Source organism: Myxocyprinus asiaticus, chromosome 9 (assembly GCF_019703515.2).
Source record: "Myxocyprinus asiaticus isolate MX2 ecotype Aquarium Trade chromosome 9, UBuf_Myxa_2, whole genome shotgun sequence".
Classification (NCBI taxonomy): Eukaryota; Metazoa; Chordata; class Actinopteri; order Cypriniformes; family Catostomidae; genus Myxocyprinus; species Myxocyprinus asiaticus.
In genome coordinates, this window is record NC_059352.1 from 5,228,493 (window position 1) to 5,250,220 (window position 21,728).

The 21,728-nt window shown below is 37.6% G+C and overlaps 2 protein-coding genes across 3 annotated transcripts in view; one reads left to right on the plus strand and one right to left on the minus strand.

Moving 5' to 3' along the window:
* LOC127446307 (high mobility group protein HMGI-C-like) overlaps positions 1-5,647 on the plus strand; it is a 15,046-nt gene extending 9,399 nt beyond the window's left edge. The window contains exons 5-6 of the mRNA XM_051707117.1: positions 1,398-1,436; positions 1,832-5,647. Of these exons, the coding sequence (XP_051563077.1) occupies positions 1,398-1,436; positions 1,832-1,924 (132 nt within the window). The 3' untranslated portion in view covers positions 1,925-5,647. The remainder of the gene's footprint in view (positions 1-1,397; positions 1,437-1,831) is intronic.
* A 79-nt stretch (positions 5,648-5,726) lies between these two features.
* On the minus strand, positions 5,727-20,389 carry si:ch211-161c3.5 (uncharacterized protein C3orf18). Of its 2 annotated transcripts, XM_051707114.1 has the most exons (6): positions 19,984-20,389; positions 10,208-10,629; positions 9,020-9,045; positions 7,278-7,404; positions 6,925-6,958; positions 6,490-6,552 (listed from the first exon to the last, which is right to left on the minus strand). In XM_051707114.1, the coding sequence occupies exons 2-5, from the start codon at positions 10,511-10,513 to the stop codon at positions 6,953-6,955; spliced, it is 465 nt and encodes a 154-aa protein (XP_051563074.1). In that variant the 5' UTR covers positions 10,514-10,629; positions 19,984-20,389; the 3' UTR covers positions 6,490-6,552; positions 6,925-6,952. The 2 variants fall into 2 exon arrangements, with proteins under 2 accessions (XP_051563073.1, XP_051563074.1); XM_051707113.1 differs by lacking the exon at positions 6,925-6,958 and having other exon boundaries at positions 5,727-6,552; positions 19,984-20,377.
* Between the last annotated feature and the right edge of the window lie 1,339 nt (positions 20,390-21,728).

Consider the following 21,728-nt stretch of genomic DNA (forward strand, 5'->3'; position numbering starts at 1 on the left):
TGTAAGGGTTGGCCAAGTTGCTAAATACTGAATAGTAGACTTGGGATCGATGCCTTTTTCACGCATCGATAATCATAAGATTTTCCCGATGATCATCGATATATATCTGCATTTTTTCAGATATACAGTATGTCTTTTCAAACATATTTCTCAACACAACTTTGGTAAAGTGTGAGCAGCAGGATAAATTAAAGGGGTTCACACATGGACGCGTCTGGCAGATGACATGGTGCATTCTAAAATTCAAAACTATTATTTTTAACTAAAGTAATCTCACAATGCCAACACTCAGCGTCAAACTTTTGCCATGCCACAGAGTGCAACTCGCATAGTTTTCCATTAAATTCGACCCAAATCATTATCAGAGGACAAAGATGAATTACTCTAGCCATCGCTGGATGATATATTATGTATTACACAATGTAATTTCAGTTACAGGTATGTTGTTTTGTGGTTTGGCAGCTTAAATTAAACCTATTCAGTGCTACATACAGAGGAATTGCATAATAAATGTCGGCATTTTTAACTGATTAGTTTGCACAGTGACACCAGTTTCATACACTAACCTGCAAACTCATCAACGTCACTTTGTTCATTCTTGAAGAAGTACAAAAACCTTCGTAACTTTGGACTGCCATCTGCTGCGCCTCATCAGCTCATCCTGTGTGTGTGTGTGTGTGTGTGTGTGTGTGTGTGTGTGTGTGTGTGTGTGCGTTTGTGCGTGTGTGTGATACCTCGCCCGTCTTCAGTAAATGTTATATCACCTGCTTGTGGTCTCCCAACGCTATTACACCAAACTGTTAAACAGAGGCCAACGGGGTGAATTGGAAAGCACGCAAATTAGGCTTCTAATTTAAATGTCAGCTAATTTTAATGTATCAATGCCTCGAAAATATATCGATAAAATAATCAATAATAAATTATATATAAATTATATAATAATAATAAATAATAAATCAATAATTGATATATCGATATTTTATGACATCCTTAGTGAATAGGTGTTGATATGTAAATGTAGGCAGTCATATGTTAATGTGCTCATGGTTGTGACATCATAACCATGACCAAAAGTTTTGAATGGTCCATGTTGGAGATGAGCTTTCATTCTAGGTGAACTGGGGCGGGAGTTTGCATTGTGTACGTAGTGCATGAAAATCACTTTTTTTAAGAGAGCAAGTAAAATCCATGATATGGTCCTTTAAGAATCTATTTGCATTCAAATGTTTATTTTTTCCTTATTTTTCTTTAACATTTGAGTTAGAGAGAGTGAAATCTAAAGAAAGAGAAATTTCACCAAGATCTATCAGTTACTATGTTATACATGTGTAATAACGCTCTCCTTCTTTTTTGTTACACTCTTTGTCTGTTTCTCCCACCTTCCTCATTTATATCAGCCACAGCCTCAGAAAACAGTTCATCAGGAAGAACAGCAGGTAAATAGCATTTCATTCATATCATCCACGAATTCATCAAATCATTGTCACTAGGACAACTAACAACTAACAATCATGTTTTGTGCCCTTAAATCAAACTAACATAATTGCATGAGAATCGTTGCCTTCAGTTAAACACAAAAACTGATAAGCATGTCACTCAGTGGTTCTGAAAAGCTGCAGGTCTCTTTGAAGTGACGAGTTGATGAGTTTAGAAACCATTTAAAAACTCCCTGTTACTCATACGGTTATCAAGGTTAGCACAGAAGCTAAATGACTCAGTGTGTTTAAGGGAAACTCAACACAGCTCCTTACATTTCTTGGTTTCCTGTCCAACTGTCACAACTCTCAGTATCACAGCTAATGCACACACATTCCTCATGTATTCTCTCTAGCCCTCTCATCCTGAGGTGGAGGGGGCGGAGTCAACAGAAGACCTGCCCACTCAGACTCCGCCTTCTGAATTGGAACCACAGGAGAGTTTGTAAAACTACCTCACTGGAGGCAATGCTCCAACTCAGCTGCAACTGAATAGTTAAATAGTTTAAAATAGTTTAATAGTTATTAGTTGTTTACATTATTTTAATGTTCAAAATTTTTAAAGGAGAACTGCCACTGCTTGCATCATTTAGTCAAAGATTAGCCTTAAATTGTGTCCAGGAACCACATAGGACCACAAAACAATCCCATTGTGGAAGATGCAGTTTATTTAATATTGTACATCTCAGGATTCTGAAGATATATGTTACCAAACTTGAAACTGATCATTTTACAGTTGAAACATTGTGCATTTTTAGAATATTTTGAAGTGTATAATATTGTGTATTGATTTATATGTTTACAGTGGAGTTAATGGATTGGAAAAAAAAATGCAATTGTGTTGTTATGAAAATACATATAAAAACTAGTAATGAGCAGGGATGCAAACTACTCACCTTTCAGCTAAAGTCACCTTTTCTGTAGCTAATTTGCCCAAAGTGTTTGGTAAAATTTTCTACGGTTTCCTTATTGAAATTGATTATAAATTGTCTTAAGAAAAGAAAAACAATGTGACTGTGGCAAGGAACACAAAACTCCATAAGATTCCATAATATATGTTGGTTAATGGAGAAAAATAACCTTTACATTTACACTTGCATTTAGTCATTTAGCAGACGCTTTTATCCAAAGCGACTTACAAATGTGACACAAAGCAAGCAATGTGTCATACAAAGTTTAACAACACCTGCAATATAAGACTGCTAAGTTCTCACAGTGGCTGGAGTAGTAAAGATGCTAGTACAGAAGATACAACCAATTAATCCTTTAAATACAACAAACGAATGAGCTGAATATATACATTTACCATGACTTTCCCACCTTTTTCATCTCTCATGAGTTTGCATCCCTGAATGAGACATAACATCAATAATGCCGCAACTGTTCAACAAATAATTTAAATTCAAAACATGAAATTGAAATTGAGTACCTCTGCACGAGATACCTCGGTTATATTGTTTTCCTACTCCAGATAGTATGTCATTTGTTTTTGTTTTTTCTAAATATATATTTTTAATGGCCAGTCTCTGGAGTGTAACAGGATTATTTTTGGCACTATATTATATTTTTTTAAATATATATTTTTATATGTCAAATATACACTATATGGCCAAAATGTTGTGGACACCCCCTTCTAATTAATGAATTTGGTCACTCCATGAAATCCAGTAAAGAAAAATCTTAATGTTTCTTTATGTAATGGCTTGGGCTTTGTGTGCTTCCAAAATTGTGGCAGCTGTTTGGGGATAGCCCTTTTCTGTTCCAGCATGACAATGCCCCTGTGAACAAAGTGAGGTCCATAAAGAAATGGTTTACTGTGTCTGGCGTGGAAGAAATTGACTGGCCTGCACAAAGCCCAGACCTGAACCCCACTGATCACTTTTGGGGTGAACTGGAACAGCAACTGTAAGTCAGGCCCTATTGACCAACATCAGTTCCTGACCTCACTGATAGACTTGTGTCTGAATGAGAGCAAATCCCTGCAGCCATGTTACTACATACAGTATAGTGGAAAGCCTTCCCAAAAGAGTGGAAGCTGTTATTACAGCAAAGGGGGAAACTGATGCCTAAGGTTTTGAAATCAAATGTTCATCAAGCACATATGGTGTCCACAAACTTTTGGCCATATAGTGTATATCATTTTTACTACAAATTCTGATATTGCGCTGACATGGAGGTGATATTTACAACATTACTGATGTTTATAGCATCTTTCATTGATCATTTTTAGGATATTGAAATGGCAAGACAGTTATGTAGTTTTATATCATTACGATTTCTGGTTTCTTTAAAGCAAAGTACAGTTTTGTTTTTTGTTTTTTTTAAGAACTAGAGAATAAAAAGTTATTTGTGGAACTTTAAAAGTTTCTCAGATTACATCAGGTTGTGTGAATCTCTTTTTGTTTCTAACTGGAATTGTTATTTTTAAGAATGATACCAAACATTGTTTTAAAGTACATCATGGTAGAGCCAGTTTAGCCATTAAAAAACCTGGAAATATCAGGGAATTTTTAAATTGTGTTTTCCAGGCCTGGAAAATTCATGGAAATTTGTAAAGTGAATATATACAGTATTGTTCTAGTTTTTCTCTGCTCTGAAATATGTTTAGATTAAAACATGCTCACAAGCCATAGTGATGTTTGATTTGTCAGTGATTTATTCTTTTTAGTCACTTCTTTCAAAATGTATCTAAATAATTCATTAGCAAATCGGTCTGAATAAAACATTTATTTTTAAACATCTGTATCCAGTAATCACAAATGCTTGAAAGGGTCATGGAAAAGTCATTGGGCCCTATTTTAAGAGCAGAAGCATTACGTGCAACGCCTTAAGTGCAAAGTCAATGGTCATGGCCATGAAGTTTTAGTATGCAAGCATGTGCTTAGTCTAGGCGCAAGTGGGTTTGGTGAAATCATGCGCCAACACACAAAAGGCTGGACCGGGTGCAATTTAATTCTGAGGTTCTTCTCTGGTTATTCCAGCGTCTGCGTCCTATTTTATAGTCCATTCCCTTTCAAGCACTAACAAATTAAACAAAGACAGCACATTCATAAGAAGCTGGAAGTGTAAATGGACTTTATGCAATGAATTAAAAGAATAGAAATGTGGACTTACATTCTTTTGTGCGTTAACTGCGTCCTTGATGAATGCCAGGCATATTTCTATGACAGTGACCCGCTCCTTTTATATGCATGGAAAATGCTAGTCTCGTCAAAATTTGGATTTGTGCTTTAAATTATATAGAATGTAAGTGTTATTAATCATTTTCATCTACTGACACACAAATCATGACTGGTCAATGATTGTATGGGAAAGCACTTCACTTCTACCGGACGATTTTGATGTGAACAAAATAAATTCATTTATTGAAACACAAACAAATTAAGCCAAATATATTTCTAAATTCAAACTAAATGAAAATATAATCAAAATAATGAAGTGGTCAAAAAAATCATACCAAATCCAAACATTTTACTCTGTCCAACTTCTTCCACCGGCCCCTTTTTCAGTGACTTAATAATCGCTCAAAAACAAAAATAAAACAAAATGCAGGAACTGAATTTGGTCTTTGCGCTGAGTTAATACGTGGTATTGAAACATCTTAGCGCAATGACCAAATTCTCAGGAAAATAGCAAATGCTCTTTGCACCAGTTCATTTACATACAATACACCCAGTGTTTGCACGCCTACACTCACAGTAGCGCAAACACTCCCACCAATGCCCGTTTGCGCTTTGCGCTGGCACAAAAATTGCACTTAGAATTAGCACTCTCACGAAAATTGGATAAGACACTGCACACGGTCGTTGCGCTGCGCTATGCGCACTCACGAAAATAGAGCCTATGTTCAAAATTGGTCAATTAATTGGTCAAAAAGGGTAGGAACCTTGCTTTTAATTCATATTAATTAATTAGACTGTGGTAAAGGCTTCTCAAAAGTGTTATTATATTCTTCAAAGATCAGTAATGCGGTTTCAAACATGTTTACATACTCCATGTATTTGCCTTTATTGACTATAGTCTGTTTTTATTGTATTAACCAATAAAATATGTTTTGGTTGTATGCTTTTTAACAATTTTTCCATAGAAACAGAGATGCACATGTAATAGTCTAAATGTCTGTTTTTATTATGTCCTTAATTGTCGTAAAAGTTTTAAAATTTCTTTCAAATGATTTGTTTCTGGTTTGAGGAGTAGTGAAAGAACATTATTACTTCATTTAGCTATTTTGTACACACACACACATACACACAAATTCACTTTTTTATTGTAAATCTCATTTTGCTTCATACAAAGAGCTAATTTCACACCATAATGGAAGATCTTTGGAATGCTGTCTTTCTAAAATGATTTAAGCTGAAGTAATATCTGACATCGTTCATCACAATCTGAATTACACATAAATACAAATCAACTTTTAAAAAGGAACTCTGGAAAGTAATTTCACTTGCTGCTGTTGAAACACTATTGCTGTATTTTTTCTTTAAGTATACGTTTTTTACTTTTAACATATGCGTTCGTCCATAGGTTTTTCTACAAATGGCTTTGTGACAAATAACGATCACTTCGGATAATTTCAGCTGCGAATAAAAAGCTAATTGTGATCAATTAAAGTGTTGTCCTGCCATTCACCAAACTAGTAAGATTTCTCAAAAAGAAAAGGTGTCTAAAGTTGCATTTGGAGTCCTTTCTTAAAAAGACAACAAGAAACCAATGTCAATCATATCAATGTGTGTCTTATTGTGACAACTCAAATTGTTGAAAGTTTTGTGTACAATGAGTGTGAATCAGAGAGATTCTAGGAAAATAAAGCAGTCAGAACATTTGGATAGCTCTAGCTTTCTGTTGTGGAAGTGAAGAACTTTAGTTGAAGGTCCTCTCCTGAAGAAGTTATTTTTAATCAAGTGTCCTTACACTGAATGTCTTTGTACCAAATGCCCATCCAAATTTTATTCCTGAATCCCAAAAACTTCCAATGTGTCCAGTTTCCCAGCTGTCATGCATTAATCGCATCGGCCACATCAGTGAAGACAAGTCGACTGGGTTTCTGAGTTGTACCTTGACTTGTGGTCAGAGTCTGAAGAGAAAGAAATGTCATTGCATTAGATAACAAAAAATCAAACCAAGTGGCATTAATTGAAAAGAGCACAAAAACAATGTGAGGTTGGTTTGAAATGAAAAAAACAACTGATATACTGTGTAAAATGAAAGTTGGTTATCAAACGTTTGTGAAACATGTCCATTGTTCATGTGATGAACTACACCTGTGGTTACTCTAATACTGAGACTAGAGATGGGTCAATCACAGTGCCAGAACAGAATTGGAGAGAGAAATGTAGAATGGAGGTAAGTCACAGTTATTTTTCAGTATTAGTATGATATTAAATGGATGTGTGGCAACCGACACATTTTCAAAGTGACACATTTAAAGCAGTGATGGATACTTTACCACAAATAACAAACCACAAGGCCTTGTGTCAGAACTTAAGAGAAATGAGAATGGTAAAAAAGGAAATCAAGAAAAACAAATCAATGAAAACGAGTCACTATGGTGTGTTAGTTTAATAATACATTGTCTTATTTTTACTCTAGATACATAATGTGATATTTGTGTTGTAAATATTGGAATTTATATTCATTTAAATTTATATAATTTATAAAATGTTGGATGCATAATATTTTCACCACAATGCATTCAAGGTATCTGTAGTAACAAACACTGGCAACAAATGCGCTCACAAATCTGTTATTTTTGTTTGTTTATGTGTTTTTACCTTTTCCAATGTCTTAATGTACACTTACTTTGGAGTTTGGTCCCGCTGGGCTTCCGTCTCGTCCGTGGTCAAGGAGTTCCTGCTCGAGATCATCTTGTTCTTCGGCTGGATCAAAGTTATACATGGGCATCAGCTGGTGTCTCAGTTTCTCCAGTCTGTAGCGAAAACAACACAGCACCATCAGTGACACTTTTTACAGTCTTACAGTCTGATGCTAGGGCAGAACCTTTTAAATTAAGAACCGTTTCAAAGGACATTTTATTATTATTATTCTTTTTTATGTTTAGTTTTGTTCTCAAGTTCTTTAGGGCAGTGCTTTTCAAAATTTGTCCCCTTCAAGGGACCCCCTTCTTCCAATGTAAAGACAACTATACAGTTTATTTTCATGTTAAAAGACTCACTTATACTGTGCGGAAAAAATAGTAAGTGTAATGTTATAAAGATTACGTGATGTTTCTAAAATTAAAATACTGGATTTTATATTGTCATTGTACTAAAGCAAAAACAAATTATTCAAATATTATCTGGAAAATATTTGTATTAATTTGACTTTATGTTTTTTCCAGCCAATACCTACCTGAAGAAGACCATTTACATTAAACTGAAAAAAAATTACTAGTAAGATTTACTTAATTTTTATTTCAATTGTAATGGTAGAAAATTAAGTACAATCTACTAAGTCAGTGAGTAAATGTAACTTAAACACTTCAATTACTACAGTAACTTTTACTTAAAATCTGATGTACATGGTACCTAAATAAACATAGTAAAATTTAAACAAAAAGTTTGTTAGAACATTTCACATTTTGAACTGTCCTTATAAACACACGTTTAGCCATGTACCACGTGACACTACATCCAAAAGCCTTCCACATGATAGAAATAAGATACAGAGCTGCACACACAGACCTAAACACTTGGTGCACAAAACACATTGATGGTAAAAATTCACAGATAATTTATCATGAACGGGTAATTTAGAGTTGAAAATGAACTTCAGACTTAACACAACTAGAAATTACCAAATGTAACAACAAAATCAACAATAAAAACGGTGTAAATAAACATGAACAGTGACACCATGCAAGCTCATTAATTATTCAAGCCCGGTGCATGCTGGGAACACCAGCTTCGAAAAGTGAAGTAAAACATACTTGTTTTATTTACCAGCTAAATGCACTCAAATTACTAAATAAATATGGCAAGGTTTTCTATTTTGAAACATGATGACGCATTGTAAAGATAAACAATAATAAATAATATTTACTTATAAGTTAGAGCATTACATTTTGACATGTTTGAACTAAATACAAATAATTTACTTAATATTTTCAAGTTCACACTTAAACTAACTTACTCAATTTCGAAAGTAAGTTCTGCATTTACTTCACCACAAGATTTTTCTTTTCAGTGCAGTAATTATGTAAAATTCGGTAAATATCAGATTTTTCTGCAGAACCCCAAAGCGCACCATTGCGGCCCCCTGGTGGTCCCTGGACTTGTATGTAAATTTTTTTTTACATAACCCAGGTTTTAACAACCCCTGCTTTAGAAAATCATCTATGTTCTGGTGCTTTAATAAACCCAGACACAAAATACACTGATCTAAAGAACCTATAATGTAACACTAGGAACTTTTTTATTCCTTAAAGAACCATGAAGCCAAAATGGTTCTTGAAAAGAATAGAGTGTCACCTAAAGTGCTACGAAGAGCCAGTGAAGAAAATTTATTTTTAACATAGAGCAAAACCGTAATCTGGATTTTCTTACCTTTTCTTTTTCCTTATGTACAGAAGCTAGTGAAAGGGAAAAAAAAAAATTTACATTCTCAATCAACTGAACTGACACATTTTTTATTATTATTCAAGACATTCTAAGGTACCTAACTAGGGTAAACAAATATTAGCACAATGATTGTCTTAAAAGATTGAATGTGAAGCATTATGGTTGAGAAGAAAAATTCAATTACAATATTTTTTTTTAATTCATTTAAAATAAACAATTCTGTCATCATCTACTCTCCCTCATGTCGCTCAAAACATGTTTCTCACCCAAAGCTATAGAATGTCTTCAAAAGTCTTGGAATATAGTGCTTAAGTCGTATGGAATATACTTTTATGCTACTTTTTTGCCCTTTGATAGTCAGGGACGCCAATTTCTTTCATTGTAAGAGCGACTCAACCTGGTCTGATAGAATCATGTACCTAGATTTTTGAAAATGATTTTAATGTGGCTTGTTGTAGAGGTGCTAAACAACAACTTTTATTCACTTTCACACAAATCACAAGTTAAACAGCTGATTATCAGTTCATAAACTCTTACTTTTTACCCTGTTCCTTACACAACGCTATCTTATGACATCTAAACACATTTACTATAGTGCATGACTTGTAAGGTGATACATTTTAACATTTGCAATACAAAACCAACATTTACACCTACATTTACAAGCTTGTTTGAGTGTGATCAAAATTGCGCAGTAGCTCAACTGATAGAGTGTTGCACCTGCGATGCAAATGATTGGGGTACGAGTCCTGTAGAGCACGTGAGTTGACACTTGAGCCGAATGTGTCATAGAAGTACTAAAAAAACGACGTGGTTGTTGTTCATCTCACACTTGCTTTTTCTGACACTATCAGTTAGGTTTAGAGTAGGGAGGTCGGTCTTACTGATTTCAAACTTTATATAGCATTAACTTAAAAACCTCATCTGTTTGGGAGAAAATTTTACTTTCTTTTACCGCCACACAGTGGACATTTCACCTTGGACATGTCACGACAGGAATCAGGCTTGAGCAGTTTGGACATTCTGATAAATATCTCTTTTTTCATTCTTAGGAAACAATAACCAGGTTTGAAACGATATGAGGGTGAGTAAATGATGACAGAATTTTCATTTTAGGGTGTACTATCCCTTTAAGAAATATATTTTTCTGTTATTGTATTCACATTTCCTCACCACGACGACGGCCAGCCCAATGACTGTGATGATGCCAAAGGGTACGAGCACCATTCCCATCCCTGCGCCTTCCACGGATGCGATTGGCAGCTGCGTGGAGTTGAGACTGGTTACATTGGTGGAAGATGTGATGGAATGGAAGGTGGACCTGGAGGTAATATTCTCCTGATCCGTTCTGGCTTCTACTGAACTGGTGAAAACAGGAATGGAGGTGGTGAGGGGAAGGGTGGGGTTGAGGGTGGGGAATGGAGTCAGGGTTTGGGTTTGGGTGGAGGTAAACAGATCGGGTTTGGTGACCAAAGACATGATTCTTGTAGGGTGACGTTGTATTGTGGTTGGAAGTCAACCCTACTGGCATTTAATCCTCTTCCAGTGCTCGGCCATGAGGATCTCGGTGCTCTCCTGAACTACTGGCAAGTATCCTGTGAAAAACAATAGACGTCTGTCAGCTGCTTAGTTAGAACTGAGATACAGTGGCCCCAAAAATATTTTGACACTTAAAAATGTCTGAACGTCATTGCATTAGATAACCAACTATAAAATCAAGTGGCATCTGCAAACAAATGCTGCTAACTTCATTTTCTGAGCCATTTTTGCAAATATTTAGCTAAAAATTGATAACCAGAAAATGTCCAAAAACTCTTTGTCTTCATTTTGAACAGTATATTTGTTTTATCATCGTACACCTAACAAACTTCTTTTTGTTAAATGTTTTGCTTGAAAGGTGTGCCACTTTTTTGTTAATCTGTTATCTAATCCAGCAATATTTAGCATGTCTAAATACTTGTTGGAGCCACTATAATTTTGTCACTGTAACCTTTATTCTTAATTGAAATCCTAAAAGCTTAAAGGAATAATCAGGTTCAATACAAGTTAAACTCAATCAATAACATTTTTGCCATAACGTTGGTTACCACAAAAAACTCGTCCTTTAGGCAGTTTAACAGATTACAGGGTTTACCACTGTTATATTGTCATGACACCAAAGTTGTAATATTGGACATAACTTTACACAGATAGGGTGAGCGATTTTATCACAATAAAATCATGTTAACACGTATAATGCAGTTGTCTTGTGGTAATAAGTAATAATAAACGGTGAGTAATAACGTTTATGGACTGGCCCCATTCACTTCCATTATAAGTGTCTAAACCATCCAATTTTTGCTATTTGTTTTATTTTATTTTTTTAATAAACGAGGACACTCAGAATTAAGGTACCTAATTCTGCCTGGCCGCGGAAACTAAGACATCGTGGAAATCACCCCTGCTACCCAGTATTCTACTGGCAAATGTTCAGTCTCTGGACAACAATCTCTGCGAGCTGAGAGCGCAGATCTCTTTGCAACGAGAGACGAGGGACTGCTGCATTATCTGCCTTACAGAAACTTGGATGTCTGCAGAGATTCCAGACTCAGCCATCAAACCCGTGGCGTTCTCCGTGCACCGAGCGGACAGAGTGAAAGACCTCTCAGGTAAAAGCAGAGGTGGTGGTGTATGATTTATGATCTGGGCTTAGAGGAACAAACATTCTATCAAGTCTTTCTGCTCTCCTGATCTGGAATTTCTCATGCTTCTGTGTCAAACATTCTGGTTACCGAGGGAATTCACAACAGTCATTATCACAGCTGTGTACATCCCTCCACAAGCTGACACAGACCGGGCACTCAAGGAGCTTTATGGGAGTATAAGTGAGCAGGAAACCGCGCACCCTGAGGCCGCGTTCATTGTGACCGGGAACTTTAACAAAGCCAACCTCAAGTCAATAGCACCGAAATACTATCAACACATCAGCTTCAACACGTGATAGGACCCGGTTTTGGTGCTCTCCCTTCCGGGATGGCTACAAATCCCTCCCCCGCCCACCATTTGGCAAATCGGACAACTCTTCCGTTCTGCTTCTGCTCGCTTACAGGCAGAAACTGAAACAGGAAGCACCCGCCCTCAGAATGATCCAGATCTGGTCGGACCAGTCAAATTCTATGCTACAAGACTGTTTTGATCACACGGACTGGGAGATGTTCTGGTCTGCCTCTGATGACGACATCGTGGTCTACGCTGATAGTGTAACGGGTTTCATCAGGAAGTGCGTAGATGACGTAGTATCGACCAAAACTATACGGATCTACCCAAACCAAAAACCGTGGATTAATAGCGATGTTCGAGCGGCACTTAATTCCGGGAACGCGGAGGAGCATAAACAAGCCAGTTATGCCCTCCGCAAAACTATCAGAGCAGCCAAACGCCAGTACAGGGACAAGATTGAAGGACAGTTCAACACCACCGACTCTAGAAGCATGTGGCAGGGAATTAATATCATCATGTACTTCAAAGGGAATAAAAACTCCGCCGTGAACACCGCTGCCTCTCTCCCGGATGAGCTTAATACTTTTTATGCTCGTTTCGAGGGAAATAACACCGCCCTCACAGAGAGAGCTCTCTCGTCTCTGTAGTGGATGTAACCCGACCCTTCTGACGGGTGAATATCCGTAAAGCCACAGGTCCAGACGGCATTCCGGGCCGCGTCATCAGAGCATGCGCAAACCAACTGGCTGGTGTTTTTATGGATATTTTCAACCTTTCCCTCTCCTTGTCTGTGGTCCCCACATGCTTTAAAATGTCCACCATTGTGCCTGTACCAAAGCAATCCAAAATCACTTGCTTAAATGACTGGAGTCCTGTTGCTCTGACCCCCATCATCAGCAAATGCTTTGAGAGACTATTCAGAAATTACATCTGCTCTGTGCTGCCTGCCTCACTGGACTCACTGCAATTTGCATACTGCAACAACCGCTCCACTGATGATACACTACAGCTCAGCATTCAACACCATAGTGCCCTCCAAGCTTGATGTGAAACTCCGGGCTCTGGGCTTAAACAGCTCGCTGTGCAGCTGGATCCTGGACTTCCTGTTAAGCAGATGCCAGGTGGTTAGAATGGGCAGCAACATCTCCTCATCACTGACCCTCAACACTGGAGCCCCGCAGGGCTGTATTCTCAGTCCACTCCTGTATTCCCTGTACAAACATGACTGTGTGGCAACACATAGCTCCCAATGCCATCATTAAGTTTGCTGATGATACGACGGTGGTAGGTTTGATCACTGACAATGATGAAACAGCCTACAGAGAGGAGGTGCACACTCTGACACACTGGTGTCAGGAGCACAACCTCTCCCTCAACGTCAGTAAGACAAAGGAGCTTGTGGTGGACTTCAGGAGAAGAGATAGAGAACACAGTCCCATCACCATCAATGGAGCACCAGTGGAGAGAGTCAGCAGCTTCAAGTTCCTGTGTGTCCACATCACTGAGGAACTCACATGGTCCGTCCACACTGAGGCCGTTGTGAAGAAGGCTCATCAGCGCTTCTTCTTCCTGAAATGGCTGAGGAAGATTGGAATGAACCACCACATCCTCACACGGTTCTACACCAGCACTGTAGAGAGCATCCTGACTGGCTGCATCACTGCCTGGTACGGTAACAGTACTGCCCTCAACTGCAAAGCCCTGCAAAGGGTGGTGCGAACTGCCAGACACATCATCAGAGGTGAGCTTCCCTCCCTCCAGGACATATATACCAGGTGGTGTATGAAAAAAGCTTGGAGGATCATCAGAGACTCCAGCCACCCAAGCCAGGGGCTGCTCTTACTGCTACCATCAGGCAGGCGGTATCGCAGCATCAGGACCCGCACCAGCCGACTCCATGACAGCTTCTTCCCCCAAGCAATCAGACTTTTGAACTCTTGATCTCTCACGATAAATATACATCAGCACTGCACTATATTACTCTTACACTGAACTGTCATAAATTATATTCTCTCTTAACAACACACTGGCAACTGACTATTAACCGACAGCCTGAATGTCAGTACAGCACAATACAACCTACTGTGTATTTTATATATAATATTTTTATTGTATACTGTGTATTCTATATTGTGTGTATGTGTATTCTATATTGTGTGTATTGTATACTGTACATTGTATATTATTATTTGTATATTGTGTTGTGTGTAATAATGTGTATATTAGATATAAATTGTGTTGTGTAAATCTGATGTTTATTGTAAATTGGTATATGTCTCATCACTGTCATGACTGCTATGTTGCTCAGAACTAAAACCAAGACTTTCACCCACTGTTGCACTTGTGTATATGGTTGAGTGACAATAAAGTGATTTGATTTGATTTTGATTTGATTTGAGATTGAACTAAAGTACTGCTACTTAACATACTGACATTCTTTTCAAATCTCCAGTCATTGCTCTTGCTGCTCAACATGTACACAAAAAGGGAATTATAGATATTGTGTTAGATAACTGTCGCTCTATCACCAAGAAAATCTCTGTGTGATTGCACACTCTTCACTGAATGTGTGTGTGTGTGTGTGTGTGTGTGTGTTTGTACACAAGTCAGAACCCTGTGGACGACATATGGATGTGTGAGCTTTTGAGATACTGTTGGCAAGCCACAAGCTTCCTTCCACATTACAACCGTTAGGATTGGTGTACATGCTTGTTTGTGGATGTGGGGGCTGAAGTCTGGGGGCAGGGAAGAGGTTCAGAGCTTAAAATAGAGAATAGGAGAACTTGCTGTTGAAATCTTGGTGGATGTCAATGAGAATGAAGAATCTCCTAAACCGCAGACTGTCTTTCATTCATGAGAATTCACTTGCATTTAAAGGGATAGTTCACTCCGAAATTAACGACATGACTTTCTTTCTAAAGGACATGTTTTGTATACACTGATCTGTTTCATTCAGTGAACTTGAATAATGACTTTTTTGTTATTTTCTTAAGCCATAAGATAGCTTTGGGTATGAAACAGATCTAATTTTCTGTTGTTATTAACTGAAAATCTTGATGGCGATGTCCGATCGGTGTCCGATCTTGAATTGAATCTTTTAATCAATTTGATTCTTTAGAATAGGTCAAATTGGTTCAAAGAGCGGTTTGAACAATTCTTTCGTGAATCGATTCGCGAATCAGAATCAAAGTCAAGGGTTGAACCCCAGACAGCGCGCGTTGTGTTTCCACTTGGGAATCTAAATTGAAAGATAATGTAAATTCATGTAAATTTTAATCTGTCTTTTGGGATTTAAAGAGTAGCGGTCTAAACGATACTTTTTGCGATACCCTGGACAGTGCATCTCCACTTGCAAGACTGCGCATGTAAGTTTTAATCTGTGTTTGGCTATAAACTAATTTGATAGGTTTTTGTCTTAAACTTTATGAATGTTTTGAAATATTATGATTTGATCAAGTCTCTTGTCTTTCCTGGAAAATATAAAGTCAGGGCAGTTTCAGACCATTCTGGCGCCCTAGGCGAGATCCCTATTGGCGCCACCATCGGGGTGGGGGTGGTATGGCAAAGGCCTCCTCTTTGGCGCCCTCCCAGCAGGTGGCGCCCTAGGCGACCGCCTAGTTCGCCTATGCCTAGAAACGGCCCTGCATACAGTGTGTGAAATATTTTGTAGTTTATAGTTAGCTTGAGTAAACTCCTGCATATTATCGACTTAAGAACCGCCCCACCAATCAGATTCATTTATTATTTATGCCATTTAGACTACTCTACTTTTGATACTTAAAGGTGCACTCAGTAATCTTTTCCTTATTAAAAACAATTAACTCCTGAAGACATGAATTGTAATTTTGCAATACATGTAGGAAATCATGACCACTCACATTCAAATTAAGACACCAGTCATATCAGTAAACTTATAAAAGCTGTTTTATTCTACATAGAGAATAAAACATGTTAGAATCACATGACCAGCCGAATACTACTCGCTTAATCTCAGTAACTGTCCTGTTATTGGACACTCTCACTTGCTGATTAAAGTAATCATGGCTGACTGTGAATACTAAATTTCTCCAATGGCATCTGAAACTAAAAACTATTGATTTTAAATGATGCTGCATCCAAGCCGCTAGGTGTCAGTGTAAGTCCAAGATGACACAAAGACAAAAGATACTGAGTGCACCTTTAAGTACAATGTTGTATGAAATATCCAATCGTCATCCTTAAATATAAATAAAAATATCTTTATAGAAAATGTCTTAATTAAAGGTTAAAGTAGCTCATGAAAAAACTACTAAAAAGTAAAAGTAATGTAGTAGCTCATGAAAAAACTACTAAAAAGTAAAAGTAATGTACCTAATTATCACCCTTTTTCACCCAATTTAAATTCGGATTCATGAAATGTTCATTATGCTTTTCTAACTGTTTTTGACTTGACTATGTTTAGCAGGTTGTTCCTCCAATCCCCTCGCTGCAAAAACAAAATCTTGCAGGAAAAACTGCCGTGAACATTCTTTGCAAAATCATATTTTGTATTCCACAGAAGAATGAAAGTCATGTGGGTTTGGAACGACATAATGATGAGTAAGTTCTTATAAATTTTACATTTTTGGGTAAACTAGCCCTTTAAGCAACCTCGAAAATTGCATTTCCTAGGATAGCCTTCTTTTCTTGAAAAAACATCAAATGTGATCCTTGCAAAAATTATATTTGTTGTTCTGAACACTTTTGCAAGTTTTCTCGGGAAATATGTGTATGTGTATCGTATGTACATGTGCTCCAAAATAGGCATGTGTGTGTTCCTTTTTTGTGTGTGTGTGTGTGTGTGTGAGCACACTGCACAGCATTCATGTGTATCTGTGTTTCTTGTTGCCGTTAGGTACATCTATCCCCGCCCTGCAGCAGCCGGGCAGCAGTGGGTGTCATGACAGGATGTGGGTACGAGAATGGTACAGACAAACAGAGAGAAAAAGACACAGCACCATTCTGATACTGTACCTTGGAAAGCAAGTACCCAGAAACACGGCCCACACTGAAAGAGGTGCATTCGTAAGAGATGACAAAGAAATGTACACAGATGTATTCTTGCTTTGCTTTGCTTTGCTGTTTCTTTCTCTTTTATCCTTTCTCTCTCTTACTCTAACTACAAGCCACCTGTTGCTGCATAGCTGACTCTATATATGATTGATTATTTCACACACTTTATGATTTTCTAAGGCAAGCATCACTATTATTATTGTTCACATGAGGGTCAGGAATCTAATCAAACCCCTAACTCTAAGTATTAACTTTGCTGTGTAACTCATCTTGGACCATTTGTGCTGCAGACGTGAATTAAACCTCAAATCATACACTGAAGTGATGGTGCTACTTTTCTAGGCGGATGAACATCTAGTTATGCATATCCAACGTAACTGGGTGATTCTCACGAAACTTGTCAAGAACATGTCCCAGTCCTATTATAATCCAAATCAAAAAGGACAAAAATAAGAAAAGTATATTTTTTAGAAAAAAAATGAAATATATTTTTGGCCCATTAAGATTTTTTACTTTGTGGTATTATTTTCATGACATTTATGCATATTTACCCACTAATTCCCATTACCGCTATGCAAAAAAGATGGCCAAGATAATATTCTCATTGCCACAAATAAATAATAATAATAAAACTTTTTTTTTTTTTTGCTTTTTCACCCAATTTGGAATGCCCAATTCCCAATGTGCTTTTAAGTCCTCGTGGTCGCGTAGTGATTCGCCTCAATCCAGGTGGCAGAGGACGAATCCCAGCTGCCTCCGCGTCTGAGACCGCCAACCCACGCATCTTATCATGTAGCTTGTTGAGCGCATTGCCACAGAGAAATATCGCATGTGGAGGCTTCACGCCATCCACCGCTGCATCCATGCTCAACTCACCACACACCCCACCGAGAACGAACCACATTATAGCGACCACGAGGAGGTTACCCCATGTGAATCTACCCTCCCTAGCAACCAGGCCAGTTTGGTTGCTTAGGAGACCTGGCTGGAGTCATTCAGCATGCCCTAGGATTTGAACTAGCGAACTCCAGGGGTGATAGCCAGCGTCTTTTACCACTGAGCTACCCAGGCCCCAAATAATAATAATAATAATATTTTATATATATATATATATATATATATATATATATATATATATATATATATATATATATATATATATATATATATATATATATATATATATATATATATATATATATATATATATATATATAAATACACACACACACCCACTGATGAGCCAAAACAGCACTGACCTTCCGAGGCATGGACTATACAAGACTCCTGAAGGTGCACCAAGACATTAGTAGTGGATCCTTCAAGTCCTGTAAGTTGCGAGGTGGAGCTGCCGTGGATCGAACTTGTTGGTCCAACACATTCCAAAGATGCTCAATCGGATTGAGATCTGGGGAATTTGGAGGCCAAGGCAACACCTTGAACTCTTCACCATGTTCCTCAAACCATTCCCGAACAATGTGTGCAGAGTGGCAGGGCGCATTATCCTGCTGAAAGAGGCCACTGCCATCAGGGAATACCACTGCCATGAAGGGGTGTACCTGGTCTGCAACGATGTTTAGGTAGGTGGCACGTGTCAAATTGACATCCACATGAATGGCCGGACCCAGGGTTTCCCAGCAGAACATTGCCCAGAGCATCACACTGCCTTCACCGGCTTGTTGTTTTCCCACAGTGCATCCTGGTGCAATCACTTCCCCAGGTAAATGTCGCACACGAACACGGCCGTCCACATGATGTAAAAGAAAACGGGACTCATCGGACCAGACAAACTTCTTCCACTGCTCCAAGGTCCAGTTGCGACGCTCGCGTGCCCATTGTAGGCGCTTTCGATGGTGGACAGGGGTCATCATGGGCACTCTGACCGGTCTGCGGCTACGCAGCCCCATACGCTGCAGGGTACAATGCACTCTGTGTTGTGACACATTTCTCCCGTAACCATCATTAAAATTTTCTGTGACTTGTGTCATAGTAGACCTTCTGTCGGTTCGGACCAGACAGGATAGCATCCGTTGCCCTCGCGCATCGATGGGCCATGGGTGCCCAACACCCTGTCGGTAGGTACTCACCACTGTTGACCGGGGCCACCGTTTCAAAGATGCTCTGACACAGTCATCTGGCCATAACAATTTGGCCCTTGTCAAAGTCGCTCTGGTCTTTACTCCTGCCCGTTTCTCCTGCTTTCAACACGTTGACTACGAGAACTGATTGTTCGCTTACCATCTAATCTACCCAGACCTTGACATGTGGTCATGTCAGGAGATGATCAACATTATTAGCTTCACCTGTGAGTAGTCATAATGTTTCGGCTCATCAGTGTATGTTCAAGTATCTGACTTTTTTACATCAGTGAAAACAATACACGAACATATATATTATAAGGGAATTGGCGATATTGTTAAACTTGGAATATTCTTGCAAGTTATTTAATCTATTTCATGCATTTCACTTTTACAAACTCTCTCCACTTTTTATCTGATGATTTTCTCTGTCCAAAAGCTCAAACACCGAAGACAGGAATGCATTTTATGTGCCACAGTAATCTGTGTATTTAAGAGGTGTTGTGATCCTTTAATTGTCTTCTTACATAATCATTTATAGTAGCAATTAAGAGAAAGCTATGTTTGGCATGATGTGTTCCCAAACAGTCTGTGTGCTCCCTCGGCCAATCAAAATGTTCAAGGCTCCCTTAAGCCTGTGTCTTCGACCAATCAGAGCTCACCTCAAGACAAAGATAGCCAGACCTACGTAGGCATCAAAATAATGCTGCTGCTCCTGTGGGTTATCTATTATTTGTGTGTTTTTTCGTTATGCCAATTGTATAAAACATTTAAAGAGTGTAAAATAAGTGTTAGGTATCTTTGCTGTCTGAAATTTGATTAGAAAATTCTTGTCTATTGTCATTGGTTGCTGATACCTACCTATTCATGGAGAAATGTGGCTGATCTCTGTCCGAGGTTTTCCAAGCAGGAGATGGAAAAAAGGAGAGTGAATTTCTCCTTTCACCCCTCCTCCTTCGTTCCTCAGTAGGAAGAGGAGATCAGCAAGGCTTTAAACTGAAATGTGTTCCTCTATTCTTTCCCACAGTGCAAATTCACACCTCTTCTATCTCTGCTGCTTTTTGTTTTTCTTTCATATCATGTCATTTCATTCCATGCACAAGACAACAGCAGCTACAAGGATGCTACAAACCCAAGCTATGTGATCCAGAATTGTCCCACCTCCTTTCCTGCACTGCTATTGGTTGACTATTGGATAGCTGCGAGCTGTGATTGGCTAAATTGGCTGTCCGTCTGTCTTAGAAGGGATGAGGACAGGATTTAATGGTTGGACACACCAGATGCTGTGCTTGCGTCCATGGAAGTGAGATCAAGGATTTTAACCCTTTGCTGCCACGCATGGGTGAATCTCACAAAACCTCTCAGGATGTGAACAGGTGACATTATCACCCCAAAACCAAAAGAAAAAATAAGAAGTCATATTTAGCATTAAGAAAATGTAGTCTGCAATTCAGACCATTAATTGTTTTGTTTTTTTTTTGCATTGTGACATTATTTTCAAACACATTTCACCCCCCAATTCTCATCTGATGGGCTATTACAATTTTAAATGTAAAAGATCAAAGAATGCACAAGAATTTTACATTTACAAGAACAAAGACTTACTAGAATGTATTATTAAAAGTAATCTCACAAATCTGGAGATGACCTTTAAAAGAACTATTTCACAATTGTTTCTCATATACTTATTGACAGTTGCAAACAGTCTTCATTTTTTCATTTTAAATTAATCTCCAGTCATCATGACCACAAATTCTCAAAGAACAGTATAAAAGAAAATGATTTAAGGGGGAATTTCACAAAAACCTTTAAGAAGAAGTTTGGGTCATATTTACCACAAACACTGAAAGAAAATAATCAAAGATTAAATCTAATCTTAAAATAAATTTTGCATCAAGAAAAAAGTCTACGTACACCCCCTCTACATTCTCAGATATTGCAAAAAATCTTATTTTCATTACTGTCATGTTAAAATGTTACAAATTGTATATGTTATAGAAATGGTAAAATACTTAAGCATCATGTAGTATTTGTTGTACTAAATTTAATTATGTTTTTAAAAGATTTTTTCCACATACTATACAGTAATGGGCATGTGGATAGAGATGCTTAAATTACCCAAACATTTCTCTGTGAGTTTCACCCAAAAACAGTATGAGGTCATTATTATTATTATTATTATTATTATTATTATTATTATTATTAACTTTTCAACAAAATATTGACATTTTCAATCAGTTCAGTTCAGTTTTTTGCCCATAAAAGCTGAGGGTAATTTGTTTTTAACATCTTGACATTATATCACTTATTTTTATTCATAAAGGTCAACTTGACTTTTTCTTTATTTTATTATTTTATTATGTTTAACGAATGAACCAAGGGTTGTAACACCAGTGCCACATTCAATATTAAATACAATATTAAATACACAGTATTAAAAATAAGAAGAAACATAACTATTCCCATAAAATATAATGACATATGTTGGGTCACGCAGGGAATTGTGGGAATGCCCAATTATAGTTTTTTACTGTAATTTTAACAATAATTTACTGTAAAAAGTACATGTACTCTCTTGTTAAACATAATATAAATTTTTACCATTA